The sequence below is a fragment of the Mauremys reevesii genome, linkage group 13, assembly GCF_016161935.1.
Source record: "Mauremys reevesii isolate NIE-2019 linkage group 13, ASM1616193v1, whole genome shotgun sequence".
NCBI classification, from domain to species: domain Eukaryota; kingdom Metazoa; phylum Chordata; order Testudines; family Geoemydidae; genus Mauremys; species Mauremys reevesii.
The window spans coordinates 16,287,013-16,299,130 of NC_052635.1; the positions used below are offsets into that span (position 1 = coordinate 16,287,013).

Genomic DNA, 12,118 nt, shown 5'->3' on the forward strand with positions numbered 1-12,118 from the left:
ACTTCTGGGGGTGGGTGGGGGGGTGCGTAAATTGCCTAGCTATGCCCTGACCCACCGTGGACACTGTTTTTGACCCTAGAAGCATTTGGAGCTCATCCAAGAATGCAAATGCTTTTCAGAGACTGCAGGAACTGTGGGATAGCTTGAGTCCTCCAGTCCATGAGCGTCCATTTGATTCTTTGGCTTTCCGTTACGCTTGCCACGCAGCAGTGCGCTGAGTCCCTGCTATGGCATCTGTCTGGAGATATTTAAAAAATGAATTTGAATTTCGTCTTCTGTAACGGAGCGCTGATAGAACAGATTTGCCTGCCCTTACAGCGATCACGTCCGCATCGTCCATGCTGGAGCTCTTTCTTTATTTTGATTTTTAACTGCATCACCACCCGTGCTGATCGGAGCTCCACGCTGGGCAAACAGGAAATATTCAAAAGTTCGCGGGGCTTTTCCTGTCTACCTGGCCACTGCATCCGAGTTCAGATTGCTGTCCAGAGCGGTCAGTGGTGCACTGTGGGATAGCTCCCGGAGGCCAATGCCGTCGATCAGCGTCCACACTAACCCTAATCCGATATGTTAATACCGATACTAGCGTTACTCCTCTCGTTAGGGAGGAGTACAGAAACCGGTTTAAAGAGCCATTAAAATCGATATAAGGTGCCTCCTAGTGTGGACGGTTGTGGCGTTAAATCGGTTTTACGCTCCTAAAACCGGTTTAAACGCCTAGTGTAGACCAGGCTCTAGACTGCTGTGGTTAAAGTTTTGGTGTCCTAAGGGCTACGCAATGAAGCAATACTATCAGCATTTGAAGACCCTAAGAGCATACGAGAAACAATTCCAATTCATTGCAAGTTCCTTTATTAGCAAATGCAGATCAACTACCCCATAAATACTAAAATATAATAGCAGATAAAGTGCTTAACACTATATCCAGCCTCACTCACATCTCCTTCTGGGGGGACACTGGAGAATCAGTCATTATTCTCATCTTCATCACACATAGCTGGCAACCTGGAATCTCCCCATGCATTTCCTCCTCCCAACCCACAATACACAGACTGTACAACACATTATATCCTGAGTTACATTCGCAACAACTAAGGCTCATACCTATGCATAGGGATGTCAACTTCCTTGTCCTTATTTGCGCCTCCACTTCCAATAAACTTTAGGGTGCTCTGCTTTTCATAGGTTATCATCCTAGTTCCTCTTATTCCCATTGCACTGAGGTATAGAAGTTCCTGTTGTAACCTGCGGTTACTGCAGAATTTCTCGTGATGTTACAATCCGGTGTCTTGCGATCTAGATGGGGTACATTGTGGCATGATTTCCCAAACATCACCCACTGGCACATTCTTTTCAGTGATCTTGTAACTTTACTGGTATAGAGTTATTCTTGAGTCACCTACCTATGTCCACCCTCATTAGGCCTAAAGTCTAGTATGACTAAGCTGAAATCTTACAGGCCTCAGCCTGTAGGCCTTGCATTATAGCCTTACTTTGCTTATATGCCTAATACACACTCATAAATGCTCATCAACCCTGGACTCCTGACTTAATCCTATCCATCACCCATTAATTAATTAGACTTAATCACAACAATAAATCCTCTATTAAATGTTTCAGTGAAATAATTGGCTACAAGCAGAAGAGAATTTCCCATTGAAGAGCACTGAGCACTTCAAGAAACATGATCCTCCATCCTGCATGAATGGAGAGACATTAAGGCCCCAAGAAAACAAAATCAGATCAATGAAGAAAGGGGCAGATTTTTTTCAAGAGAGTGGGATTTTCAAAAGCATCTGGGTGCCCAACTCCCATTGAAATCGATGAGTTTTCTTCTGAATATCGCAATGGGCATCCAAATGACTTTAAAAAGCTGGCCCTATGAGCTAAATTCAAAATGAATAAATAAATAAATGAATGAATGAATAAATAACCGTAGGCTTTCTGGTGCTGTGCATTACAATGCCTAACTTCTACGTGCCTAGAAAATCCCTGGGATTCATGTAGTCTGAGTTTGGCTCCCGGTGAAATGAATTGGGAAAGGCAGGCACCTCAGAACAGGATTCATAAACTCCAGCATGTGAGACAGGGAGCCACCTATACTAGACAATGGGAGATACCAAGAGGAAGGGTATGTCTGTCCTCCCACTCTCCTGTTGAAGCTATTCCACTGTGGATAAATAATTTTAAAAGGTCAGTGGAGCAGGAGGACTGGATCCTTCGCATCCCAAGTGGATGCTGTAAACATCAGGCTCTGGAGTCATTATCATGCTTTCTCTCCCTCTCTGTGGCCCAATGGTTCATTAATAATTTGATCCACTGTGGAATAGCTTCATCAGGAGAGCTTGAGGGAGCCCCACATCAGGATGGCTCCTAGTCCAGGGGTGAGGCCACTCACCTGAGAGGTGACCTGTTAAATTCCTCAACTGGAGGAGGGGACTTAAAACTGGGGGTATCCTGCACCCCAGGTGAGTACTTGATTCAAAGGACTGAAGGTTATGAGGGAGCTTCTCCTCCCCACCCCCACTATTTTGTGTAAACAGGTGACAGGGGATGGATCACTTGATGATTACCTGTTCTGTTCATTTCCTCTGGGGCACCTGGCATTGGCCACTGTTGAAAGACAGGATGCTGGGCTAGATGGACCTGGTTTGCCGCTCCAGGCCAATGGGGGCTGCGGAAAATGGCACAGGCCGAGGGACATGCTGGCCGCCCTTGCTGCAGCCCCCATTGGCCTGGAGCGGTGAACAGTGGCCAGCGGGAGCCACGATTGGCCAAACCTGCAGACGCAGCAGGTAAACAAACTGGCCCGGCCCACCAGCGGCTTTCCCTGAACAAGTGGCGGCCCAAGTTTGAGAACCACTGCTTTGGACGATGTTACAGTAAGAAATATTTCTCTCTAGAACTGAGATGTTCCTTAATTAGAGCCAATCAAACAACAGGGAAATAGACATGGGGGGTTGGAAATCTTCTAATGGCATTTGAAATTTCGTTAAAAATTCCATGAGCTCTGTAGATTTGTAACAAAGAAGAAAAATATTTTGCAAAAAATATTGACACTTTTCACACTTTATCATAATTTAAAAAAATCAGGGAAAATCAAAATTTAGAAAATTACAACAAACTCCATTTTAATAGGTAATATGTATGCAAAAATGTAAACAGAAAATGGGGGTAAATAATTGCAGTTTTTTTATTGAAGTTCAAAATCTGCAGAAAATATCATAGAAATATTAAATTCACAATATTTTAACTAGTTAAATATGAAGGATTTATCCTTAGAGCTTCCCATTAGGAGACACTTCCCTCAGTCCTCAAGATGACTCTCAGGGTATATTCCAATAAGGGAGATTTCTCTTTAGAGCAGAGCTATTCCTCGGTGTACTGTCCAACTGGAAGAAAATTGCCTATGTTTTTGGAGGAAAGATCTTGATTCCCAGTCTTCGAATTGCTCCCTTAACATCCTTGTTCCTGAGGCTGTAGATAATGGGGTTCAGTATTGGAGTCAGCACCGAATAGAACAGAGAGAGCAACTTGTCCACATCCAGGGAATAGCTGGATTTGGGGCGTATGTAGATGAACACGGCTGTCCCATAGAACAGTACCACTACAGTGAGGTGCGAGGAGCAGGTGGAGAAAGCTCTGTGTCTGCCTTTGGCAGAGCTCATTTTAAGGATCGTGGAGATGATGTGGATGTAGGACACCAGGATCAGCAGGAAGGGCATCATGATGACGAAGGCAGCTGCCACAATGATTTGGAACTCATTCCAGTAGGTGTCGCCACAGACCAGCGTCAGCACCGGCTGGATCTCACAGAAGAAGTGGTTGATCACGTTGGACCCGCAGAAAGGCAGTGTGAAGATAAATGTGGTATGGCCCAGGGCCACGAGACTGCCACAGATCCATGAGCCAGCAGCCAGCCAGACACATACGGTCTTGTTCATGATTTCCGCATAGCGCAGTGGGTTACATATGGCGCTGTAGCGGTCATAAGCCATAACGGCTAGCAGGCAGCACTCTGTCGCTCCAAATAACAGAAAGAAATACATTTGTGCAGCACAACCGGCAAAGGAGATAGTTTTATCTTCCGAGAGAAGGTTGGCCATCATCTTGGGCAGGGTGACGGAGGTGTAGCAGATCTCCAGGAAGGACAAGTTCCTGAGGAAGAAATACATGGGGGTGTGAAGGGCTGGGTCCACATTTATAAGGATGAGGATGAGGATGTTGCCCAGCACTGTGATGAAATAAATACATATGAACAACAGAAAGAGAAGGTGCTCCATATGTGGGAGGTTAGAAAAGCCCAGTATAATGAACTCACTCACTGAGGTGTGATTTTCTGTGATCCTTTCTGGATATTTCATCTTGAGAAATATAAATAAATAAATAAATAAATACAAAAAAAAAATCATTATTTTGATACAGCATTTGGCAGAGCTCAAGCATAACTATCTTCATACTTATATGTCTATGGAGATAGATGGCTATCTCCCTCTTTCTCTCTCTCTAGACATCTATGTACCTAGACATCTGTCTATCTATCTCTCTATCGTCATACATGCTCATCTCTTTCTCTATCTCCCTAGACATCTATCATCTCTCTCTCTCTCTCCCTATCTATCTTCATACAAACTCTTCTCTCTCTCTCTCTCTCTCTCTCTCTCTCCATACATATCCATCTATCTACCAGGGCTGATATCATATTGGCCAGATTCTCTCCTCACAACAAGTGTAAATCCACGGCAATGTCATTTAAGTCAATGGTTCTCAGTTGTCTCAGTTACATCAAACTTAGACTTGTGTATCTCCAAGAACGCATTGGAAATGCATCTGTTTTATGCCAGTCTCAGTAGAGAATTTGCACGAATTAAGTTGCAACTGTGGATGGCTGAATCCAGCACAGTGAATTTACACTGACATAGCTAAGATAAAAATCTGTCTCTCAAAGCAGAGATGTTGCAATGTAGATACAACAGAAACATATGCAATTCCCAGCTCACATGTGATATAAGCAGTGGAACCATGTAGATTTGTCCACAAAGCATACAGCTGTTTCACCATACTTCCCACTACATAACAATTTGAACAACAAACTGTGGAAACACATGGGTAGAGCGTTTTTAATCAGTATGCTACAGAAATGGCCTGATTCTCTTTACACTTATTCCGGATTTATAGCAAAAGTGCTCCACTGACTTCAATACCCTCAATCCTGATTTCTTTCTCTTCCCTCCCTCCACTTTTATGCATTTAATTCTGTTTCTGCCCCTCTTAATCTACACTTTAGCCTCTCTGTTACTAACCTTTTTAACCTCTTCCTTCTTCTCACCCCTCCAGTTCTAACCCCCTCCCAATCTATCTTTTTTCCCCTTCCCTCTCACTGGTTGCACCAGTGTAAAACTATAGTACAGGAGATGAGAGGCAAAGCATTTCTCACTCTGTGACCTCAAGATCATACACATGAAGGATGATTGGCCCTCTTGGATGTACACTTAAACAAAACTGAACTAAATTATACAGATTCCTTTTTAGTTTGTTTTTAGTCTACATGGAGCTGGATCCACACTGAATTCAAGGTGGATGTTTAACCCCTTTAGGTTCTGCTAAAAATCCAGACATGGATTAATATAGAAATGCCTGAAACTTTGTTAATGCAGAGTTAAAGTTGCCCAATGAATCCATTTTACCTTTCCAGAATGTGGAGAATGATTAAACTTAAACCTCTGAGAACCAGGAAATGACCCATTTACCCTGTGACTTATTTTCTTTACTTCACACTCCAATCCATTGTTCAGGACCCAGGACCCTGTCTTTCACCTTCCCTCTATTTACTCACCTTGACAATGTTGCAGAAGTAAAATAAAACATAAGGATTTTAGGGCACCTTAAAATATTGTTCCTAGACTAGAAATCTTGATATCTGGCAAAATCTTCTAAAAGCAGCTCATGCAAAATGCAAGCAGTGTGCACATGACAGATCGTCTTGAAACTACCAAGCACAGGGCTGTAACCCCCAACCCAGGGGCTGAACCTCAGCTTCAGTGATCACCATGTATCACCTTAAATCATCCAGACACTGTGACAGCCAACTCCCTGTAAACACTCATGTGACAACAGAGCCCTAGGCTTGCTCATATGTGCACTTCAATCCCTTGGGCACATGCCACCTTGGAGATCTAAACTCTATTCTTCAGAAACATTTTTCCAGCATTGTGCCCCAAAAGGGGCAGTGGGTGACATGCACTAGCCGAGTGGCTGATTTTGCATGGTCAGAGCTATAGTTTGACCCCCAGGAATGTTCATATTAGAAGAATGAGATGATTTTGTACAGTGCTGTACTTGAAGGGCTGTGTCCAGAAAACCTTTGCTCATAGGTCCCCACGTTTTGGCCATGAACACTGGAAAGCTCCCAGACAAGGCACAAGGAAATTGAAGAGAATTCAGATTTTTGATCACTTAAGAAAGCTGACATTTACAAATAAAGTTGCTTTGTCCTCAACCTTATTTGGAACAGATCTGGCACTCGGCTGTAATGAATATATTAACAGACGCCAAATGGTCTTTGTCACACTATAATCACTTAGGACATGGTTATTCTTTCTGTTAAACTGAATTAAATCTGAAGTCACGTCACTGAGATCAATGAGGGTATGTCCATTTAAACACAAAGTAAATTAGATCAGAATAGAGCCGTTCATATGCAGGTTTCATAACATTAACGGTGCTAGGGTTAAATTCCTGTCTTCACACTCAGAGTGAGATGAGAAGCAGGACCTGCAATGTTTTATGCCGGGTATATTACAGTTTGAGGCATGATGTGAATTTAGCCAGTAAAGGTATCTAGATTCAGCTCCTTCGAGATAATCTAAAGGGGTTCAGCGTAATTTTACCCACATCGAGAAATGCCTCACCTACCTCTTCAGCCCACATGCCTCTCCTCTCTCTGTTTCTCAAAGGAGTTGGGCAGGGATGGCATTGGAGCATTTAATATCTTCTTTGGCAAATGCTCTAGGGACCTACTCCTTGATGCTTCTTAGACTCCCCATTACTGGAAAACCTAACATAGCTATAGGGAGAAAGAATAGGGCTTAATAGCTATGTTAGGTTTTCCAGTAATGGGGAGTCTAAGAAGCATCAAGGAGTAGGTCCCTAGAGCATTTGCCAAAGAAGATATTAAATGCTCCAATGCCATCCCTGCCCAACTCACAACGCAGCCACACCTCTGTAAGGTCTCCCATGTAGCTGTTCTAATATGACTATAAAAGCTGTCAAGAAAGAAAGAAAACTCTTTCTCACCCTCTGAAACCAGGAGTTCTACCTTGGTTGTCTCCAAACCTGTAAAAGCTGGATGGGTTGAGAGCAGGGCCGGTGCAAGGATGTTTCGTGCCATAGGCGAAATTTCCACCTTGCGCCCTCCCCCCGTCCCCGAGCCCCAGCCCTGAGGTGCTTCCCCCGCGGCAGCTCCCCACCCTCTGCCCTGAGGTGCCCCACCCACCCCAACTTACCCTTGCCCCACCTCCTCCCGGAGCACGCCGTCGTTGCTTCACTTCTCCTGCCTCCCAGGCTTGCGGCGCCAAAGCTGATTGGCGCCGCAAGCCTGGGAGGTGGGAGAAGTGAAGCAGCCATGGCATGCTCGGGGAGGAGGCGGGGCAGGGGTGACCTGGGGAGGGGAGTTTCCCTGCGTGCCACCCCCCCACCCTTACTTGCTGCAGGTGGCCCTCCCTGTGCTCCCCTGCCCCAGCTCCCTCCACCTAAATGCCGGCGGTGACTGGGGCGGCCGAAGATCTGGCCGCCGCGGTCGCTGCCGAAGAAAATGCCACCCCACAAATCCTAGCACCTTAGGCGACTGCCTAGGTCGCCTAAATGGTTGCACCAGCCCTGGTTGAGAGGTATTTGGGGTATCTTTTGTGACCTGGGGGATGGGGAGCAAGCCCAAAGATTCTCCAAAGTTGCTCTGCATGTTTTCCTTTGACACCAAAAGCTGCTTTGACCTCAGCCTATGCATGGCCACACAAGGGAGTAGGTGTCAGTGAGAATTTCCCACTGCATGTGTGGCTGCATGCTGACTAATTGGGTCTTTGCTCCGCTAGCTGGAGAAGTGAAAACACCCGTCACCCATACCTCCTGGGAGCAAATGGAAGGGGAGGGGAGAGACATGGTGAGGAGCAGAAGGCATGTCTGTTCCATTCTCCCTTTGTGTCAGCTGGAAAAAGAACAACAATGGGAAGACCTGGTCACAGTGATACTCTGGGGTGATACACTGCCAAAACCCAAACAATGTGGGCTGAAAAAAATAGTTTGGGAGCATCTTTCCCATCTGAAAAATGGGGATAATGGTCATTAACATCCTTTGAAAAGTGCATCGCCATCTCTGAGTTGTCAATGGAGCTGATTTTCATTAAGCTTGCTGGAGCTGACAGTATCCTACTGTCCTGTACAGCAATTTCTGCATTAGCAGTCAGGGGCTCTTGGTTTTCTATCTATCCATCCTACACACAGCCATCCATCTATCCATCCCATGCACAGCCATCCATCTATCCATCCATCCCTTACACAGCCATCTATCCATCCATCCATACTATGCACAGCCATCTATCCAGCCATCCCATGCACAGCCATCCATCTAACTATCCATCCCATACACGGCCTCTATCTATCCATCCCATGCACAGCCATGTATCTAACTATCCATCCCCGACACGGCCTCTATCTATCTATCCATCCCCTACACAGCCATCTATCCATTCATCCATCCCATGCACAGCCATCCATCCAGCTATCCGTCCCATACATGGCCTCTATCTATCCATCCCATACACAGCCATCCATCTATCTATCCATCCCAAAAACAGCCATCTATTTATTTATCTATCCATCTCATGCACGGCCAACTATCTATCTATCTATCTATCTATCACATTTGCCACTGTGTTGAATTATGACTAAATAAGTATTGTGATTGTGCACTGCTCCTCTGAAGTATATTTGTCTGATGGCTGGGATAGATGTCACTTGTGTGGGGAAATAAATGCAGCATGTCCCAGGGGATTCACACACATTGTGCTCTCTCATGGTGACTTCATTTTTTTCTTGTTTCCTTTTTTTAAAATTCTTAATCTAAATAAGAAGCCATTCACACTGATTCTGGTTTATCTTCCTGTGTCTTTGAAAATTGTAGCCTAAATTTATAAAGCAGACTTGGGGCAGAGATGGAAGTTATGTTTCAATTTTACAAAACAATGCAAAGCGAGTGTGTTTTCCACCAAGGTTCCATTTAACCCATTGCGTTGACATTGGGAGGAAGTGCTTTCCAATGGTTAGTGTCTGAGCTGAAAGTCAAGGGAGTTCAGTTTTATTCCTGGCTCTACTGACTCATTCACCAAGTGACTTTAAGCAAGTCACTTCCCTTCTTTGTGTCTTATGTCCCCGTCTGTAAGATGAGGATAAGGCTCGTTATACATTTTGGTGAAGGGCTTTGAGATCCTTAAGTAGTACAGTATAAAATGTTATGTTAAAATAGTACAGTCCATGTGGGGAGTGCTGGGCAAATTTTGAATTCTATGTGTATTCCTGACTCAAGCTAGTTGTCCCAAGCAAACCACTGATGTGAATATTCCTGACTGATCACAATATGAAGAAGAGGTTTCCCTCAAATCTAATGAAACCGTGTAAAAGACAGTGGATTGGGAGTCAGAAAACCTGGGTTCTCCATCTTCTCAGAGCATCAGATGATGTGAAATGTTGGTCAAGTGATGATAGCTCTCGTGCCTCAGTTTCCCCATCTGTGAAATAGGGATAATGATATTGACCTGCATTTGTAAAATGCATTGAGCTCTATGAATGAAAGGTGCTATATAGAAACTGGATACAAGTATCTTTGTTTTTTTAGAAATGGAGAAAGTGAGGCACAGAGAGGGGACACACTGGCCCAAGCTCATCCAGCAAGATGAGATAAACCAGGGAGTGATTCTCCTTTTGCTTATGCTGCTGTAAAGCAGGACTTACTTTTTGCTCAGCTGATGTATATAGGGGCACAGCTCCACTGACTTCATTGGAATTATACAGGTTTACACCAGACGGGGATTTGGCCCAAGTGAATTACACAGGGGTAACTGAGACAAGATTCAAGCCACAGATCTCTTGATTCTCAACCTGCAGATCGGAACCCTATATAGATAGACTCAGATGAATATACTAACATGTACGGGCATACAACAAAGCCAAGGGAATTCAACCCACAGAATTAAACATGCCCTTCTTCCTACTGCTTTCACACAGGAAGGAAACATGAGACAGTTTGTTTTCCTGCTCTCAGCATTGAGGGCAACACTGAGTTCTGTTTAACAGTCCAGGAACGGGGCAGAAAGTCAAGATGCCTCAGTTCTATTCCTCACTGCCACTGACTCTTTGTGGGGCCTACACCAAATCACTTCCCTCACTATAAAATGGAGATGTTGACATGGGGTAAGGGTCAGATTTTTTAATATATTTAGGTGCCGAAGGAAGCAGACAGGATCTCAGTGGGATTTTCAAAGGCACATCAAGAGAGTTAGGTGCCTAAATGCCTTTAAAAATCTGACCCTTCCTGACACAACACACAATTAACCTGTGGAACTTGGTATCATGGCATATTGTGATGGCTAAAAGTATAACTGGGTTCAGAAAAGAACTAGATATATTCATGGAGGATCGGTCCATCAATGGCTATTAGCCGAGGTGGTCAGGGACACAACCCCATGCTGAGGGCGACCCTAAACCTCTGACGGCCAGAAGCCAGGAGGGGCAGATGCGTGAATCACTCCATAATTGCTTTGGTCTGTACACCCCCCCGAAGCTCTGGTAAAGGCCACTGCCAGAGACAGGATACTGGGCTAGATGGACCTGTATGGCAGCTCTTATGTAGGCTTAGGCCTGGTCTACACTAGGACTTTAATTCGAATTTAGCAGCGTTAATTCAAATTAACCGTGCTCCCGTCCACACCAGGAAGCCATTTAATTCGACATAGAGGGCTTTTTAGTTTGAATTCTGTATTCCTCCCCGATGAGGGGAGTAGCACTAAATTCGACATGGCTATGTCGAATTAGGTTATGTGTGGACGGAGATTGACCTTAGTAGCTCCGGGAGCTATCCCACAGTGCACCACTCTGTTGACGCTCTGGACAGCAGTCCGAGCTTGGATGTTCTGACCAGCCACACAGGAAATGCCCAGGGAAAATTTGACATGCTCCGGTGCCTTGTGGATGTTCTGCAGGACCGCAGGCAGGAGGACAGAGCCCCCCTGCACTGTATCTGCAACCGCCCTCCCCCGCCACAAAGTTCCAACCCCCCCTCACCCAAAGTAACAAGAAGAAGGGGCGACAGGGGCCGTGATAACTGTCACTGCACCCCTGCAGAGTGCACAAATACAAGAAGGCTCTCATTCCCTAAATGTTGAGAAGTCCTTCCCTTCCTGGGCTCACCGAAGCCCCAATCCCAGTTTCATCCCCTAACTGTGTAGTTGATTATTAAGAGTAGTTTGCTGTTAATTACTATTTCCGTCAAGTTTTTCTACAGAAGACTGTCTGTGAAGGGGCGGGGGGGGGGGAGGGGGTTGTTAATTGCATAGGACTGTCACCTTTACCAGGGTACAGACACGGGGGCAGGATCAACAGCAGGTCACACACACAGTGCAGTCAGTAGGCACCCTGGTCGGTATGGGAGGTGTTTTCCATGTTCTGTGTGGGTGGGGGGTATGTGACTTTGTGGCATGGGAGGGCGGTTACAGAATTTATGCAGCGGTCCTTGTCCCGGACCACAGAGCCACGCAGCAGGGGAATCTGTAACCGTCCTCCCCCGCAACAAGGTCACGTAGCCCCCGCACACAGACTCCCGACAAGGAGGGATGGCAGGCTCCGTTGAAACAACCTGTCCGGCACTGCAGACCGCTCTAGGAGCAGGAGCCTATCATTCCTCGAGTGCAGAAGTTAACATCACTGCACACCCTACCCACCACAGTCTGCGTCCCTGTTTCAACCCTTTAACGCGAATTCATTAATAAAGAAAACGTTGTTAAGTAACAATGTTCCATTAACTTTATTTTTAAACATGTGTTGGAAGGGGGGAAACGTGGTGAACAGG

At 45.4% G+C, this 12,118-nt stretch overlaps 2 protein-coding genes across 6 annotated transcripts in view; one reads left to right on the forward strand and one right to left on the reverse strand.

Annotated features, from left to right (window-relative positions):
* The window catches only part of LOC120381226 (olfactory receptor 1020-like), a 233,212-nt gene that overhangs the window by 68,398 nt on the left and 152,696 nt on the right, over positions 1 to 12,118 (forward strand). The gene's annotated exons all lie outside the window — the stretch shown is intronic.
* LOC120381225 (olfactory receptor 10C1-like) lies at positions 1,633 to 11,749 on the reverse strand. Of its 5 annotated transcripts, none has more exons than XM_039499374.1 (2): positions 3,428 to 4,364; positions 1,633 to 1,655 (listed from the first exon to the last, which is right to left on the reverse strand). In XM_039499374.1, exons 1-2 carry the CDS (start codon positions 4,362 to 4,364, stop codon positions 1,633 to 1,635), a joined length of 960 nt encoding a protein of 319 aa, XP_039355308.1. The 5 variants fall into 5 exon arrangements, with proteins under 5 accessions (XP_039355308.1, XP_039355309.1, XP_039355311.1 ...); XM_039499375.1 differs by lacking the exon at positions 1,633 to 1,655 and adding an exon at positions 3,115 to 3,141 and having other exon boundaries at positions 3,441 to 4,364; XM_039499377.1 differs by lacking the exon at positions 1,633 to 1,655 and adding an exon at positions 11,740 to 11,749 and having other exon boundaries at positions 3,408 to 4,339.